Raw genomic sequence first — 19,571 nt, 5'->3', positions numbered from 1 at the left:
GTAACCCTCCTGGCCTCAACCTTTGTTAGTCATTGTCCTCACCCATTCAGCCCCTTCCCTGTTTCCATTTCCAGCACTAAACAGCCGTCATTCCACCATCACACTCAGTCTTTTTATTTATCTTCTTTTCTGCCATTCCCCCCCCCCCCCCTGCCTTCCGTCTAACCTGCAGCACCTCATTGTCCAACAAACCATATCCTACTACCCCTCCCCTTCCCTGCCCCAGCCTCCTCCTCACTCCCACGCAGTTGCCACTCCCATCATACACTGATGCTGCTGCTCGCAGTGTGGTTTCAGTTGCCTGAGACTGCAGTCGTGTGTGTGTGTGTGTGTGTGTGTGTGTGTGTGTGTGTGTGTGTGTGTGTGTGTGGCAACTTCCCTTTTCTAAACATCTACCTTTCCTTTATTCTATTTGTAAAAGATGTATGGGAAGATATGGATTCATTACCATTCTCAACCTCTCTAACATTCTCTAATCTGATCCTCATGCTCATTACAAGAGGTAAAATTTGAAAAAGTAATATTAATCTCATTTTCTCTTGTAATGTGAGCTCTCAGAACAGCAACATCTTGCACCATTGGAGTTTTTTTCAAGGATTTCTGGGATGCTCTCATGCTGTTGAAATACAAGGGGCAGGTCTTCCAGTGTATTGCTAGCCTCCACGTGCTGCTTATGCCACATTGGCCATCTATCAATACAACAGAAGCAAGCACGTTACAGGGGACTTTAAGTTTTACTTCACTGGTTTTATACAGTTGGTATCTACTGGGTATTATAATGTATCCTATGTGGTGTTATCCAGCCTGGCTCCTTCAGTGGTCATGCTTTGTACATTTTTACAGGCATCTTTTGGGTGTACTCAGTTTCATTATGACAAGCTACCATGTGGTTCAACTTTCCCAAAAACTGGGACTCCATAATTGCCCATCTACATTATGGAAATATATCCATTTATAAACCTGAAGATGTCTGCTCCTGGTAGCCGAGTGGTCAGCGTGACAGACTGTCAATCCCAAAGGCCGGGGTTCGATTCCCAGCTGGGTCGGAGATTTTTTCCACTCAGGGACTGAGTGTTGTGTTGTCCTAATCATCATCGTTTCATCCCCATCAACGCGCAAGTTGCCGAAGTGGCATCAAATCAAAAGACTTGCACCCAGCAAACGGTTTACCCAATGGGAGCCCCTAGTCACATGATATTCCATTCCCTGAAGATGCATCTATACTGAGGTGAAACCGGTAGTTGCGAACAAAGCACCTTCATACAGCTATGTGGCTTTTGGAAACACCTCATCATTCTAGACATATTGTTGTAATTTTTATGATAATTTTAATCATTATTGAGTGTTGTTACTGTTACTAATAATGTTTCTGAGCTGTGGCTGCCCTCCACAGAAAGTTGTTTGTATTGAAAAACAAAACAGATGGGAAAAAAGTAAGCAAACTGTTTATTATTTGAAAAGTAATTGCCATAACTGTTAATACATTTATCCCATTGTGAGACAAGATAGTCAAGGCCATCATGGGAAAATATTTGTGGTCGCCTATGGAACCGTGATTCCATCCAGGTGACAATGCTGCCAAGGTTGTTTCAACTTCACTGTTGAAGTTTTACTGAGAAACCCTTAGATCTCCTCCATTAAGTGTCAGTCTCTCCCCATGTGATTTTCATATATTTGGAGCCATAAAGAAAGACATTTGCGGCCATTGATTTGCTTTGCCTGAAGAGGTGGACACGTGGGTACAGTCATGGTTCTGCATACAACCACAAATACTGTTCTGTGAAGCCACTGACTATCTTGTCTCACAATGGGGTACATGTATTAATAGTTATGGTGATTACATTGCAAATAATAAACAATTTACTTACTTTCTTTCCATGTGTTTCATTTTCATTTTACTGCTCTTATACATCCGTGGCAAATTGCACAACTATTCTTTTAATCTCCTCTCTCTCTCTCTGACTCATGTTGTTGATCAATTTTAAATTACTCCAGATACATACTCCTGGATATTTAACAGTTGCGCATAGTTACAGGGAATGATCATTAATTGTGTTGCCGAACATTACAGGGTCTGTTCATCTATTGGAACCATTATGTTGCATTTACTTAGGTTGAAGGTCAGTTGCATGACTTTGCTTCAGGTACTGATTTTCATTAAGAACCAATGCTCTGTTGAAAATAGCAAGTCTTCTACCCAGACACATAACTGTTTTGATAATTCACAATTACATATTTTGTCTACTGTAATAGTTCCTAACCTAGGGGCAATTACCCCCTGAGGGACGAAACGAAATTTACTGAGGGGTAAAAACTAAACAATTTGATTCTGTGTTAGTCACAAAAATAAATGATTTTCAAAAGATCATTACTATTATCACAATTTTGTGAGACAGTAATACTGATTATATAAGTTTTCTCAGTTAGTAGCATTAGTATGGTGGAGGTCACAATTTCCTCACATAGTCCATGCACTACACACATTTCTTGTGCTCTGTCCCATACATCACTGGTCATAAAAATGAGACATATGTGTAACAAATGCTAATTATCTCAACAAAATGTCTTCTCTGAGTTGTAGATTGTAGCTGTAGTAGTCCAGAAAGTGCTTCATTACTCCCTTCAAAACAGATAAATGAATTAAGTGACAGCATGACACAACAGTAACTACATAAGGGCTGTTATAGTGCCACGCACAGTTTTATTATTAGTGTGGTTAGCCACAAAGCACTGACAGCCTGAAGTCATCAAATTTCTGCCAGTTCAGAAGTTAGGAGTGCAGCAGTGAAGTGATTTATGAACAGTAAGTATACAGCACACATCTGAACTTGTTTGGTTTTAAATGGGGTTGCAATGTGCAGGTCATGCAAGTGCCGCAATGAAGAGGAATAATGCAGGGGAAGCATGTTTTGTAACAAGTGTGTACCGCACCTAAATATCATCCATCTTTCACCATTTTAAAAAATAAAAGTGTTCTAAGAAAAGTCTTTCATTGTACAGATGGCGAGGGGGTGGGAGGGGGTAGAGTGGGGGTACTAGCTAATGTCTGACTGCACTTAGGGGTAATGATCTAAGGAAGGTCGGGAACCTGGCTTGCTAGGTGATGACATGGAACTGTATTGAAGGCTTTCAAGAAGTTGAGAATTATTGCATCAGTGCACCAGTCAAAAGCAAACAAGCATTTCTTACTACAGGTTAAAAAGGCAAACTCAGTGACATGCTACTCAGTTCTTCATGTTATTTTGAGATACTACTTCCTTAGAGGCTAAAAGGCAAATGAATGGAGATAAGAGCAGAAGCAGGTATCCTACAGTTATGAAATCACAACCCTTTAAAAGCCTTTCCAACACTTCCCCTTTCTATTATTTTATCTGTGGATTACTTCCCCTAAAAATGTTTCTGTTCAATGAAACTGAATTCAGTTTTCTGGAAACCTGTACCTCTTCTGCCTTCTAAACAGAATTTTATATTTTTAAATCTCATGAGGCAGTTGACAATAATTGTTTGCTGTGCCTACCAATCTTGTAACAATTTTACCTTTTATGTAACAGAACCTGTTCAAGTGTTACTGTAACCCGATATTTTGGTTTCTCAGTTTCTTGTTTATTTTGACACTTAATCTGCACTGTTCTTTAATGATATTCTGTTATCATATTGGCAGAGTGAAAGTATTTCCCCTGTAAAACATGCTTTCAGTGTGTCTGAATGCTCCTGCAGGTCAAGTTAATGACATGACTCGCAGAGGGGCCCACTATCAGGAGTCGACAGAGATCATTAAGAGCCTGGAGAACCTTAACACTGAGATTAGAGAGATATGGGATGTCCTCAACAAGCAGCAAAAGGATGGAAATATTGCATCAAGTCAGTATATACTATTTTCAGCAGCATTTAAAATGGTCTTTCTTTTATGTACGGCATATTAAAAATAAGGAGCTTTGAAACTAAATTGATAATACAATGCATGACCTTAAGCAGGCATGACTCTCATTTGCGTTCTGTAAGTAGATACTTGCCACAAAATACAATTAATTGAAAATAAATGAAAGAAAATGTTGATTAGAATGTTTAACATTTAATAGTTTGACAATAAAGTTCGTGATCGATGTCAGTAAAATAGCCACTGTAATGTAGCAACAGACTTTTTTGAAAGTGCTTGATGATATGCTTAAATTCTCTTACTACAAAATTAAGTCAGTCACTGAATACAGTCAACCAAAAATTAAATAGTAATACTATTGAAAAACAGAGACTAAATTCTTACTGTATCAATGATTTGCTGTTGTTCCATTGACTTTCAGATTCTGGTACAATATTTCCATCAGTAGGACTTTGTTATTATCATTACTATTATTGTCATCAACTTCTAAGTGTGTAATAAACATACACATGTGCACTATTTATCTGGTAAGCTAGTGTGGAATATAAAGTACATCAAAAAGTTCATGAGCTGCAATTTTAAATTATTGAGGTAATTAAGTTTGGATGCACTTGCAGAAAGTGAGCTTCATGTTCTCTCCTTCCCAAAAATTTCTTCTCTGTGGCTCCTGATGCATTTTTAGTTAAATGGGTTTGAATATACAAATGTGCAATAAGTAGCCTTTTTATTGATACTTGAACACTTTAGTTCATCAAATATCATAATAATAAATACTACAGTAAGTAACTGGGCTAAAATGTGTCACAAAGTGGAAATTATTCTACCCTGATCACAAAAAGAGAGAGACATATGGAGCAAGTATGTAAGTGTACAGAGAGAGGCAGAGAGAGAGAGTATGGAGAAAATAGGAGGAATAGATAGTAAGAAACATATCATTTTGAGAAATCTAAATGCAAACACTAACATGCACAGCCGTAAGTGATGCCAACTGCTCTCACTTTATTAGGCAAGACTGCAAAAGAATTAAATTGGTTCATAACTGCCTTAAACCACTTCATGATATAATTCATATTTCCAGGACTGAGTTAACATGTTGTTGGCATGGAATTACTTGTGTGATATTATCAAAAAAGCTGTCCATGATCTTGTTCAAGGGACATTACATGATATAATTGTGGAAACAATGAGAAAATTATCAGTCTGACAAGGCATGTTGTCCTAATTTAATACAGTTTCCTTAAGTATTGCAGCACTTAACTAGGAGCATATATTTTCTAATAATATATGAACAATTGTGATGTGATATGATTATTAAAGCGACAGTCACTTCTGAAGACACACAAGAGTAGAAGGCAGATTTTCTCAGACAAACTTTGTATAAGCCTTGTTCCAATCTTCAGATTGGGGAGCAAAGTCAAAGGCTAGATACAGGAGGCTTTGTTTACATTGGAGCTGTAACAGCTCTATACAGGGCCAATTTAAGGCCTAACTGACACAAGCCACAATTCGTGGTGCCTAGATCGGGGAGGTGGCAGAAGTGTCACAGCTGCATGATTTCTATACAGGACATACCACAATTAGTGGTGGCTGCTTGGAGTACCAAGCTCAGATGGGCACACAAGTGCAAGACTCATATGAAGTGTGTGTAACAATTAGTAGTAAAATCTGATAAAGATGAAAGTGTACAAAGGAAAAGAGGCACGTGGAGGAGGGGGCCGGGATGCATCAAATGACAAGTCAACTGTGTGGAAAAATGTTCTCGAACCGGATCTGGCTTTATATATAATTATATTGGATGGCATTAAACAGTCAGGATGCTTTTTGTTCATCGAATAGTGTGACAGAGTTTTAAAGAGGGTGTGAGAACACTGAGTCATCTACATGTAGTGCACTTCAAATTAATAACAACAGTCAGACCCTAAGAAATATTCACTTATTATATTTTGTAGATTCCATAATGAAAGAACACATTTAGAAATTCAGAAAAACTTCTGATTGGTTTGGTGTAGCTCAACATGAATTCCTGTCTTGTACCAATCTCTTCATCTCTGAGTAGCACTTGAGCCCTACTAATATTTTTGCTCTATATTCCAGTGTCTTTCTTCCGTTACAGTTTCTGCTGTCTACTGCTCTTGATGTCTTACCCCATGTCCTGTCATCTTATCCCCATTCCTACTCAGTGCTCTACATATATACCTTTCCATATGATTCGCATAGAACCAACCCATTAAATATCTTACCAGTTCAGTCAATTTTCAAATTTTTGTTGTAACACCACATTCCAAACACTTCAGTTCTCTTCTTTTCCAGTTTTCTCACAGTCTACAATACACTTCACGATGATGATATGCTGCAGATGTACATTCTTGTACATTTATTTATTGAATTGATGCCTGGTTTTGGTACTACTAGACTTCTTTTAGTGAGGAATGCTCTCTTTGTGTGTGCTAGTCTGTTTCTCATATTCTTGCATCAAAGTAGCAGAATTTTTTCACTTCTATAAGCATTATAAATTAAAGTCACTTCAACATTTTACTGTCTGTGCATGAAGGTTAATCTCAGGAACAGCTGTAAGGATTTTGATATGGTTTTCATTAACAGACTGATTCACATGGAAGCTTTGTGTACATTATCTATTAGCGCCATGGCAGATGATTTGTCTGAATGTGGATACTTACTATTACCGGAGTAAAGCCGGGGCAAGATACTAGTTGAAACTTCCTGGCAGATTAAAACTGTGTGCCGGACCGAGACTCAAACTCGGGACCTTTGCCTTTCGCCCGCGAAAGGCAAAGGTCCCGAGTTCGAGTCTCGGTCGGCACACAGTTTTAATCTGCCAGGAAGTTTCATATCAGCGCACACTCCACTGCAGAGTGAAAATCTCATTCTGGAAGATACTAGTTGTTCAGTACATGGTACCCTTCCCAGATTTTGTGCTAAGTATGTCACTAACCTCTTTTACTCCTTAAAATTTTTGTCTTTGTTTGATACATTCTCAATCTATATTCTGGGACCGGTAAACTATTAGTCTCATTTTGAAGAGTCCTGTAATTCTTCCTCACTTTTCCTGAGGATATCAAACAATACTAAATAGGAAAGACTTTCCTAATTTTCTGCAAAATTATATTTGGTCACGAACTAGCTTTCAGCTTTGTAGGCCGTCATTAGATGGTAAATGACTACCACAAACACAGATAAAATGACATACGATTTACACACATTATTTATATGGAAGATATGAAAGACATATAAATGATGACAAGTAGATCATTTACAAAGGAAGCATTACATTTAAATGTCACACAGAAACAGTTACATTTAACAAAAACATCAATAAATAAATAAAGTTTTTTATGCAGAGCTATGTTCCAACAACAAATGAAAACTGAAGCAGAAGTTACAATTTTAGTCAAATATTTGTGTAACTAAAAATTAATTCAACAAATTGGAAAAATTAAATTGAGATATCCATTTGGTACTATGTTACCATTCTGTGTCATATGTTTATTAATTTCCTGTATTTCCAATAGGGTCATCTTTCTGCTTTTCTTAGCAGGTTGTAAGACCTCACACTCTACATCATGAAGTGGTTTTCTGTTAACATATGTTCAATAAAGCTGAATCTTAACCTCCAGCTTCTCGCATGTTCAGATATTCTAATTACCACAGCTCTGCCTCACTGACCAACATATACTTTACCACAGTGCTTGCATGTTATTTTATACACACCACTCTGTGCCAAAGTTTGCAGTTTGCCTTTAATATTGCATACACAATTTGATATGTTATCAGTATTATATGCAGCCTTCCCCTATGAACCATAGACCTTGCCGTTGGTGGGGAGGCTTGCGTGCCTCAGTGATACAGATAGCCATATCATAGGTGCAACCACCATGGAGGGGTATCTGCCGAGAGGCCAGACAAACATATTGTTGCTGAAGAGGGGCAGCAGCCTTTTCAGTGGTTGCAGGGGCAACAGTCTGTACGATTGACTGATCTGGCCTTGTAACACTAACCAAAACAGGCTTACTGTGCTGGAACTACAAACAGCTGAAAGCAAGGGGAAAGTACAGCCGTAATTTTTCCCAAGGGCATGCACCTTTACTGTATGGTTAAATGATCCTCTTGGGTAAAATATTCCCAAGGTAAAATAGTCCCCCATTTGGATCTCCGGGTGAGGACTACTCAGGAGGATGTCGTGATCGGGAGAAAGAAAACTGATGTTCTATGTATCAGAGCATGGAATGTCAAATCCCTTAATCGGGCAGATAGGTTAGAAAATTTAAAAAGGGAAATGGGTAGGCTAAAGTTAGATATAGTGGGAATTAGTGAAGTTCAGTGGCAGGAGGAACAAGACATCTGGTCAGGTGAATACAGGGCTATAAATACAAAATCAAATAGGGGCAGGAGGAACAAGACATCTGGTCAGGTGAATACAGGGCTATAAATACAAAATCAAATAGGGGTAATGCAGGAGTAGGTTTAATAATGAATATAAAAAATAGGAGTGCGGGTAAGCTACTACAAACAGCACAGTGAACGCATTATTGTGGCCAAGATAGACACGAAGCCCACACCTACCACAGTAGTACAAGTTTATATGCCAAGTAGCTCCGCAGATGACAAAGAGATTGATGAAATGTAAGATGAGATAAAAGAAATTATTCAGATAGTGAAGGGAGACGAAAATTTAATAGTCATGGGTGACTGGAATTCTATAGTAGGAAAAGGAAGAAAAGAAAACGTAGTAGGTGAATACAGAATGGGGGTAAGAAATGAAAGAGGAGGCCACCTGGTAGGATTTTGCACAGAGCATAACTTAATCATAGCTAACACTTGGTTCAAGAATCATGAAAGAAGGTTGTATACATGGAAGAGGCCTGGAGATACTTGAAGGTTTCACATAGATTATATAATGGTAAGACAGAGATTTAGGAACCAGGTTTTAAATTTTAAGACATTTCCAGCGGCAGATGTGGACTCTCACCACACTCTACTGGTTATGAACTGTAGATTAAAACTGAAGAAATGGCAAAAAGGTGGGAATTTAAGGAGTTGAGACCTGGATAAATTGACAGAACGAGAGGTTGTAGAGAGTTTCAGAGAGAGCATTAGGGAATGATTGAAGGGAATGGGGAAAGAAATACAGTAGAAGAGGAATGGGTAGCTTTGAGGGATGAAAGAATGAAGGCAGCAGAGGATCAAGTAGGTAAAAAGACGAGGGCTAGTAGAAATCCTTGGGTAACAGAAGAAATATTGAATTTAATTGATGAAAGGAGAAAATATAAAAATGCAGTAAGTGAAACAGGCAAAAAGGAATACAAACGTCTCAAAAATGAGATCGACAGGAAGTGCAAAATGGCTGAGCACGGATGGTTAGAGGACAGATGTAAGGATGTAGAGGCATATCTCACTAGGGGCAAGATAGATACCGCCTACAGGAAAATTAAAGAGACCTTTGGAGAAAAGAGAACCACTTGAATGAATATCAAGAGCTCAGATGGAAACCCAGTTCTAAGCAAAGAAGGGAAAGCAGAAAGGTGGAAGGAGTATATGGAGGGTCTATACAAGGGTGATGTACTTGAGGACAATATTATAGAAGAGCATCTAGATGAAGATGAAATGGGAGATATGGTACTGCGTGAAGAGTTTGACAGAGCACTGAAAGACCTAAGTTGAAACAAGGCCCTGGGAGTAGATAACATTCCATTAGAACCACTGGCAGCCTTGTGAGAGCCAGCCCTGACAAAACCTGGTGAGTAAGGTGTATGAGCCAGGTGAAATACCCTCAGACTTCAAGAAGAATATAATAATTCCAATCCCAAAGAAAGCAGGTGTTTACAGATGTGGAAATTACCGGACTATCAGTTTAATAAGTTAGGGCTGCAAAATAATAACGCAAATTCTTTACAGACAAATGGAAAACTGGTAGAAGCTGACCTCAGGGAAGATCAGTTTGGATTCCGTAGAAATGTTGGAACACGTGAAGCAATACTGACCCTAAAACTTATCTTAGAAGATAGATGAAGGAAAGGCAAACCTATGTTTCTAGCATTTGTAGAATTAGAATAAGCTTTTGACATTGTTGAGTGGAATACTCTCTTTCAAATTCTGAAGGTGGCAGGGATAAAATACAGGGAGTGAGAGACTATTCACAATTTGTACGGAAACCAGATGGCAGTTATAAGAGCTGTGGGACATGAAAGGGAAGCAGTGGTTGGGGGAGGGAGTGAGACTGGGTTGTAGCCAATCCCCGATGTTATTCAATCTGTATATTGAGCAAGCAGTAAAGGACACAAAAGAAAAATTCGGAGTAGGAATTAAAATCCATGGAGAAGAAATAAAAACTCTGAGGTTCACCAATGACATTTTAATTCTATTAGAGACAGCAAAGGATCTGGAAGAGCAGTTGAATAGAATGGACAGTGTCTTGAAAGGAGGATATAAGATGAACATCAACAAAAGCAAAATGAGGATAATGGAATGTAGTCGAATTAAGTCAGGTGATGCTGAGGGAATTAGATTAGGAAATGAGATACTTAAAGTAGTATATGAGTTGTGCTATTTGTGGAGCAAAATAACTGATGATGGTTGAAGTGGAGAGGATATAAAATGTAGACTGGCAATGACAAGAAAAGCATTTCTGAAGAAGAGAAATTTGTTAACATCGAGTATAGATTTAAGTGTCAGGATGTCGTTTCTGAAAATATTTGTATGGAGTGTAGCCATGTATGGAAGAGAAACATGGATGATAAATAGTTCAGGCATGAAGAGAATAGAAGCTTTCAAACTGTGGTGCTACAGAAGAATGCTAAAGATTAGACAGGTAGATCACACAACTAATGAGGAGGTATCGAATAGAATTGGGGAGAAGAGAAATTTGTGGCACAACTTGACTAGAAGAAGGGATCGGTTGGTAGGACATGTTCTGAGGCATCGAGGGATCACCAATTTAGTATTGGAGGGTAGTGTGGAGGGTAAAAACTGTGCAGGGAGACCAAGAGATGAATAAAATAAGTGGATTCAGAAGGATGTAGGTTGCAGTAGGTACTGGGAGATGAAGAAGCTTGCACAGGATATAGTAGCATGGAGAGCTGCATCAAACCAGTCTCTGGACTTAAGACCACAACAACAATAACATTATATGCAGGTCTAGTTGTGAGACTACTCTTAGCAGAGTTGCCAACATATGGAATGGTACACCAATTTTTACTATGGAATGGTTACTGTTGGATAGCATACAGAAGTGGTGTAACTTAGGCATTTTCTTTTTTTATATGTTTTATTATCAATCAGGGCAGAGCTATTGACATTTCTGGAAGCAAAAAGTTTGATAGTCTGTTGTTCTGTTTGAAAGGTAGACACAGATAACAGAACTGATACAACGTGCTGCATTATCAAATGGAAAGCTGCAAATTTGACTGTGTGGATGTTGGGAGCTTGCAGTGATTAACATATTTGTAGTTGTGGTTTTTCTGTAAATGTTAAATAAGTGTCTTCTCGTGCTGATGCCAGTATTAAGGTCCAATCAGCAAATCCAGTTCAGTATTATATCCTTTCACCCTGAATTTTAATCCCACTGTTGAACCTTCCTTTTCTTTCCTTAATCACTTTTTGGATAAACAGTAGAGGAGAAAGAGTACAGCTTTGTCTTACATCCTTTTTAATCTGAGCACTCCTCACTGTCTTCTATTTTAATTTATGCATCTTGGCTCTTGTGCATTTTGTATACTATTTGTCTCACTCTATAGTGTATACATATTGTTATGAGGATTTTAAACATCTCACAACCACTTTATTTCTTCTGATGTTTTCTCTAGGCTGGCAAATCCTATAAAAAGTGTTTTCATTTTTCTTAAATCTCTCCTCCATTATCAAGTGTAATATCAAAACTGACTCTTCTTTTCTAAAGCCAAACTGATTCCCATCTAACAGTTCCTCAGTCTTCTTTCCCATTCCTCCACATACTATTTCAATCAGCAAATTGGATACACGGACTGCCAAGATGACTGTGCAACAGTTCTCTCATTTATTGGCCCTCGCTATTTGAGTTAAGGTATACTGCATTAATGTTCAAGGTATTGACAGTTGCTGGCACAGTCCACTCAGATTTTATACCCAGGTCAATTTGTATGTGCAGACAGCCTGCCGCCTCCACCACCCTTGGCGTATACGTGGGTGCCTCCAGTTACGGTGCCGGTGGCAGTTCCCGCGTACCACCACCCACCACCACCAGCTCAGCTTCAGCGCTACGGAGGAGTACCCGACACCACCCCCACTCAGTCGGGCCTCGACCGTTCGCTCGTGGAGCGGACGCGCAGCCTGAGGGACTGGTTGCGGCAGGCTCGACTCGACGGAAATGCGGCACGGGGCGTGTCTCCGGGGCCCGGCCAGACCCGTGTCACGACCGCTGCTATCTGAGCTACTCAGCTCAGCTACCTCGTTCCCTGTCAAGTGGCAACACATTCTTAAGCACAACTGTATAGTTTGCTGCTCTCTCTGTAATATTTCCAATTTAAAATCATCTTATGTTCAGAGATAGGAAGTAACTCTTACTGCAGCCATATTCAAACCAATTTAGTTGTATGCTTGCGAGCAGTAGACAACTGTTCCACCCACCACCCCTTCCCTGTCAATTTGCTCGAGAGCTCGTGTTTCGTTGTAACTTTTACAAAAATGATATTCTCTCTGCAAAAAATGGCCACACTTGTGAGTATAGTATTACTGCCTACTGTTTTCACCCTACTCATCTAGACAAACAAACACTCATATACTATCAGTGGTATATTGAGAGTTTTTTTCTGAATGTAGCACAAACAATATTGAATGCAAGACATTATTAGCAAATATTATGTTTGTGTCACACAAAATTAAACGTGTATCAGTTGTTGAACAGTGTCAAAAAGTTATAGAGTTTTATAAGATCATCAAGTTAACAAATGATATGTAACATTTGTAACCTGCTTCTTGTGAGATACATTCCCTATTCCCATGAAAACACAGTATTCTCATTTATTCAAACTTTGCATATGCAAGACTATCAAAAAACACTGATGTTCTGGCCTTCTACAAGTGAACAAAATGAAGTGAAACCTTTCACAGAAAGGTGTTTCTATTAATGCAGGAAATACCAGAACAATGGGTCATGTTTCCATATGAAACATTTTACAGGGTTCTGTTCAGTTTTCGTGTCAGAATATATTTGGCGTTAATATCAATGTCATTTAGTCCACAAACTGTTACTGAAAAAGTACAACAAGATGAGAAAGGCAATATTTAGTAAACTTATAGGATGGAGATTTAATTATTTGAAATATGGCTCCCATTACCAAAACTCTTAACATCTGCTATTTCAGGAAGTTTGACCTGAGTTATGCTCTTCCCAGCTAAGCAGTGTATAATCTCTTAAATTCTATGGTGCTAGAAATCCTTCATTCTTAAGCTTCACATATTCTCTCTCTGAACATAACTGAAATGTTTTGATGGTTCCTAAATATAATAAACTGTTTGAAGCACCAGACTTGTAGCAGCTAAACCGAAATTGTTTTTCTAAAGCTCTTTGCGGAACGGGGGTTTCAGGACTGCTGTGCAAAGGTCTGCTCAATTTCGGTTTCTACTGAATGACAAGCTATTTTTTACAACTTGCTAGCTTTCAATAGGAGCATCATAGCAGGAAGTTATAAGGAAAGAAAACATAACAAGCCTGGAAAATGTATCGCGTTTTTGAAAAATATAAACAGCACATTTTTTGTGAACTGAGAACATCTGAAAAGACTGCCTGTACCATTTTAGTCTCCTTACATGTAATAAAACAGAAAACTTTGTCATAAAGAAGGAAAAATTTTGGTAATGATGTTGACCTTTGCTTTCTAATACAGTCTGCAGTGATGTTACAGGGTAAGTGTTGAATGTACATGAAATGTTACTCATTTAAATGTCATTGCATGACATACATGACTACATTTATGTTTATATTTGAACTGAATGTGGTTTTAATATTTAATAATGTAGCATTACAGTTCTCTCGTGGTACCACTAATTTTATTTCAGCAATACTAAAAGTTACATGTGTGTTTTCCCAAAGCATTAGATTAATTTACCTATTCTTGCATGGAAAACTATTGTTACTATAGCTTAATGTTTATCATCAAATAGTTCCTCAAGTAATCTTCCTCAAGCAACAAGAAAGATTTTTGCTTGATTCTAGTGTCTGGCGTTATTTCCCGTCCAAACTTTTTATATCTCAAAAAATGCAAAGAAAAAAATGTTATTTTAATGTGTGCGTAAAGCACTGATAGAGTGAAAAAATAAATAAAATTCCCAAATCCTTACCCCTGCAAAAAGAAAATAAGCTGCAGGTATAGTAATGTTTAAAAGTTCCCATCTGCATGTGCAATTTCCTTAGTTCTCCAATATTAATTGAAATATGTCAGTTTACTTACAAATAAGACTATAAAAACTTGCTGTACACCAGTGCTTCCTATATCTCTATAAATCACAATCTCACATCAAAAGACTAACATCGAACAAAGCTACTTGCTAGAGAAATGCATGTAAAACTAATGCTGTCTTTTGTAGAAGACAAAACAGAAGTGCTGCAGCTTAGAATCAGATGGAAAAAATAACCACTTTAAACTATTTTTTCTCTCTCTTCAGTGAATTACTGTGCATTCTTCCTTTTTTAAAAAAGTAGGAAAGGTAAGTCAATATATGCAGTCGTCCGATATATATTTTACTATAGATTTAGTAAATTAAATGTATACACATTTCAGTGTATGCAGATGACTGATTATGTAAGTGGATATGAGCTGTGACAAGAAGTACAAGTTGGTGAAAGAATCTGGTCTAATGGTGTGCCATAAAATATAAAGTTTATGATCTCAAGGATAAAATGATTTAAATAAACAAAAAAATATATTCTCTAAAGTCAGCATGTATTGCTGAATAATCAAAACAACTGTGATTTCTGCATTTGCAATATGGCTGGCATTGTTTGCCATTCAGATTCCCTATTTTTCCTAAGTTTCTCAAGCCTAAGAGTATGAATTGCAGACTTTTGTATTATTCATAAACAATTACTATTTAAGTTGCACAATCTGCAAAAGCTAGCAAAATGATCATGAAGTGTATTAATTTTTTAAACAATGTTAATATATTCATTCATTCTAACAGTTTATCTCTGTGTATACAATTGTTGAAATGTTTAACTGTACGGGAGTTTAGTTTTTGTTAATTGCCAAAGAATGTGTTCTTAACTTATAATTATCAGTTGATTTTGAATTATTCTGCATTTAATTCGTGTAGTTATAATGCTATATGATTGAAAATAAAGAATAAAACTTGTGATGTTGCAACTGTTATTTATGCGAGAGAGAATCAAATACAACCTCAGTTCCAAATTTGAATATTCTTATTATAATTTTTTATATATAGCCAAACGAAATTCTATTTTCCAAGCAGAAGCTGAGACAGGTTCTCACACTCACAAACAATACTACTTTTCAGAACCATACACAAGAATGGTTAGATTTTAACGTCGCACCGACATCATAACAGGTGTATTACATGACCAAGCTGGACAAGGACAAGGAAAATAATTCCCCATTATCTTTTTTACATAAGCATCACAACACTTGCCTAACATGACATTAATTCATTTTCTGTTGCCACTGATTACAGGCTGTCTCCACATAAAAAAATAAGCAACAAGAATAAGAACTGTAGTTTCTTTAAACCCCACACACGAATTCTGAGTAAAATTATTGTATTAGGTATTAGTGTAAGCTGTAAGATATAAATACATGCTTTAGAACAGCCTTGGACTTTAAACTTATCCAGAATGGGTACAGTTAACCAAGATGCAACAAGCCAAATTGTGAAAAGATTTTTGTTGGACATAAAGGAGAGCTTAAAAATAATTAGAACATTGTTGTTGCCTGATACTTGTATCTGAGTTTTCATTTATCTGCTGTATTTCCTTTACTGTGTCACAGTTCAGGTGCAAAGATGCCCTAGATAGCTTAGTAGACTAATCTGGGTATGAAACATGCAGCCACATAGATTACACATAATAGATGGCAGAGGGTGCAACTGGAGCTGACAAAGTTTGTATTTCTGATGTTTTCATTTTCCAGTTTCTCACATATCTCTTCAAAATGTAAAACAGCTGCTGAAGTAGTTGCATGACAGCAATTATGATCTCCTGCTGTGACACACCAATTACAGGGTCAATGTTTATGTGGTTTTATGTTCTTCTCAAATTGATCCTTACAGTGCTTCAGAGGAGCACCACAGGTTCGTCTATCAGGGCTCACTTGCCTACACAAAATTTGTTTAAGTCTGCCATTTCTCATCTGCTGGAGGTGGACAATCCATTTGAATTGGTGACCAATCACCATGGCTTCAGTACTCTACATCTTTGCCTTGTCAGGAACAGTATTGTTTGATATGAAGTCATCCAATTTGATGTCCATAATGTGCCTAAGCTTCTGTCGGTTGAATCATAGTAGTTTCTTAAGATAACAGCAATATAGTTTCCCGGTTTCACAACCACAGAGTGGAGTGGAAACAACTGCTCAATACACCTTGAGAGCATCATTTCTTTATTCAGGAACACCTGATACGTGAAACATCCAAAATCAGCATGGGCAGCACATATTCTGTTCTCCATGTCCTTTTTCCGACGAGCAAGTAATTGACAATAAGCTTCCTAGATAGAGAAAGTTCTCTAATTGTTCCAAACATGTACTGAAAATAGAGATAGTAATGCAGAGATGCATTTCCAGGAGATAGTTGTGTGACTACCATTGTTTTGGGACACTGACAATCAGACCAAAACCCATTTATGTGCCCTACAGAAACAATTTACAAACAGTTGCAGCTCTGTGGATTTTTGTTTATGGGCTGGAGAAGCATTGCCATCTGCAATTCAGTTACCAGGGTCAGATTTGTGAACCACTTAGAATAGAGTCTGGATTTATTAAATAGTCCTATGTCAAATCTGTATTTAAGTCCTGCGCCTGCGTTGTTTACAGACAATGTCTCTAAGTAAGGCGAACCGAGTTGGTGCAAGGACACATCCTGGTTGGAGCCCATTAGTAATAGGGAATCAGGATGTACAGTCGTAGAGGCAATTAAATAGAATTTTAGTAAAACTTTTATCAGCCATGGAGAGCAGGATATGATATGGTAACTATAGAGATGCTTCAGTTGCCTTTTTTAATCATTTTGTGGGGACATTTTTTGTAGCAACTAAGTGAAGACAATTTTTTTGCTATGCTATTAGAATTGTGATCAACTGACTATTTTTTCAAAATTTTATTTTTGTGATTTAGGACCAAAAACTATGGTGGTACATATATCACCATGGCACCTTTGTGAGGTATTAAAACTACAGTGGTAAACGGATTTCCCTTTTGTGAGCTGTTATGTGTTGCCATTACATGTAAAAAAGATACTGAACAGCATATCTGCTTTTATTTTATGTTTTCTTTTACTTTATTTAAAAATGGGTAAAGATTTCTTACCACATTGTGAAAACAATCCTAGAAACTTTATCATGCAATAAAGCTATGAGCCGATGCGAGTCACAATAATGTTTATTGCAGAAGCAAAGTAATGTGTTCCAACAACTGTAGTGTAGTGATCCCATGACAAACAGAAACTGATTGTTGTAGGAGTTTTCATACACCTGGTGCAATGTACTACGACAAGATGTCAGTCATACAGAGAGATGGTAAGACGTATTCCCAAAAGCTTTGGCATATGCTTCTCAAAAAGCATGAATGACAGATTAATTATGTGGTAAGTATACTTCCAAAGCCCCTTCCAGAAACTACTTTGGTGATAACCACACTTCCCAAGATCCATTAAAACACCACTGTTTGGTGGGATATACTTCTGTCAGTCCTGAAGGCTATATTTCATAGCAAAAAGAAACTACAGCTCTTGTTTCAGACTGCCACTAGATGCCAGGAATGTACAGAAGTGGTAACACATATTCCTTTAAACACTGTAAAGAAATGCATTTAGGGGGGAGTATATGGGGTATATCCCCCACCCCTCGGCTTGTGAAAGGGTTAAAGAAAATCTCCCCCCCCCTCTCTCTCTCTATCTGTGTGTGTGTGTGTGTGTGTGTGTGTTGGGAGGGGAGGGGGGTGGGCACATTTGAAAGAATCCAATAGGAAGTGATAGCCACACATATCCTGTACATCTAACTCCAATCACCACCCCTCATTGTACTGACCTAAAATCAGAAATGTTAGCTTATTTTGCATATTTTCACTCCCCATTGACTTGTGAAATTATCTTCTGGGGCAGTGTTCTTAAAGTAATAAAGTGTTCGTTCAGTAGAAACAAAGAGTAAGAGAATTGCCTGATTAAGATAACCATGTATCTTGCAAAAGTCATTTTAGGGACCATGAAATTCCTACACTTACTTCCGAATACATTTACTTCTTAATGGTTTTTGTTGCTGATGATAAAAATCAGTTTCAATTGAACCGTGGCATACCCAGTCACAATACAACATACAGGGGTCAGAATGGAGTTATGTACTCTGGTGGGAAGCTATTCAGTTAGCTCCTGCCTACCATTGCAACAAGAAATTGGGAATACTTAACAAATCAAAAGACAAGTATATTTCATAACCCACTCTTTCTACAAATTATCAGAATATTTAGACAGGGGTTGCAATGTTCTATTCACTACCTGTCAAGTACAGGAGTTGAATGAAAACATGGAAACACTGTGAAAAATGCACACTTGAACATAAATGAAAATGCTATCGAAGCCAGCAAGTGGCACTGTTGCATCATGAGCGCCATCTTTGCAGTATGTTGCAAGTGTCAGTCATGGAAAGAACAGTGTTCTGTGTAATTGAGAGTAGGTTTTGTTGGAGCTAAGTGAATTAAAACATGGGCAAATTGTTGGTGCTCATACAGTGAGTGCTTCCACAACCAAGGTGACTGAAGTACTTAGTGTTTCAAGAGGTACTATATCACAGATCTATACCACATACAGAGGAAGTGCTATGTCACAACACGGATCAAACTGTGTTTCAAGTGACTATGATGGGCAGCCATTAAAGAGGATTGTGATGAAAAATGAATGTCGCACTCCTGAACCCTGTCAGCACCAAAACAATGTGAAGGGGAACCCTGTCAGCATCAAAACAATGTGAAGGGGAACACTGCAAGTAGGGAATGCAAGGTGAACTGCTATTTCAAATCCAATCATCAGTGATGCAAATGCCTCTAACAGGAAAGCGTAATGCTGAAGACACAAAACCTCAACTACGGAGCAATGAAAGGAAGTCAGTCAGATGAGTCTCATATCACACTGTTTACAATTTATGCTGAAGTTTGCATCCCAAGAGTGAAATATGGCGGGGGTTCATTGATTTGTTGGATAGCCATGTTGTGATATTCCATGGGTCCCCATAGTTACTCAGGAAGATCTCATTACTACTAATGATTACATGACATTTGGACTGATTAGGTCCATCCCATGGTACAATGTATATTCCTAATGATGATACTGTGTTCCAAGATGACAAGATTCCTGTGCACACACTTCATATCATCCAACTGCTTTTGTGATTACTAGGATGAATCTTTGCGTTTCCTCTGACTACTCATCACCAGATCTCAATATACTGAGCCTCGTTACCTGAACTTGCCACTATTTTGCAGGA

General features: G+C 37.9%; 1 protein-coding gene across 1 annotated transcript in view; it reads left to right on the top strand.

The window, feature by feature from the left end:
- LOC126425154 (centrosomal protein of 164 kDa) overlaps nt 1–14,971 on the top strand; it is a 688,023-nt gene extending 673,052 nt beyond the window's left edge. The window contains exons 22-23 of the mRNA XM_050088105.1: nt 3,718–3,861; nt 12,018–14,971. Of these exons, the coding sequence (XP_049944062.1) occupies nt 3,718–3,861; nt 12,018–12,298 (425 nt within the window). The 3' untranslated portion in view covers nt 12,299–14,971. The remainder of the gene's footprint in view (nt 1–3,717; nt 3,862–12,017) is intronic.
- Nucleotides 14,972–19,571: the final 4,600 nt, after the last annotated feature.

This window comes from Schistocerca serialis, chromosome 10 (assembly GCF_023864345.2).
Source record: "Schistocerca serialis cubense isolate TAMUIC-IGC-003099 chromosome 10, iqSchSeri2.2, whole genome shotgun sequence".
Classification (NCBI taxonomy): Eukaryota; Metazoa; Arthropoda; class Insecta; order Orthoptera; family Acrididae; genus Schistocerca; species Schistocerca serialis.
This window is presented reverse-complemented; position numbering and strand designations above follow the sequence as displayed.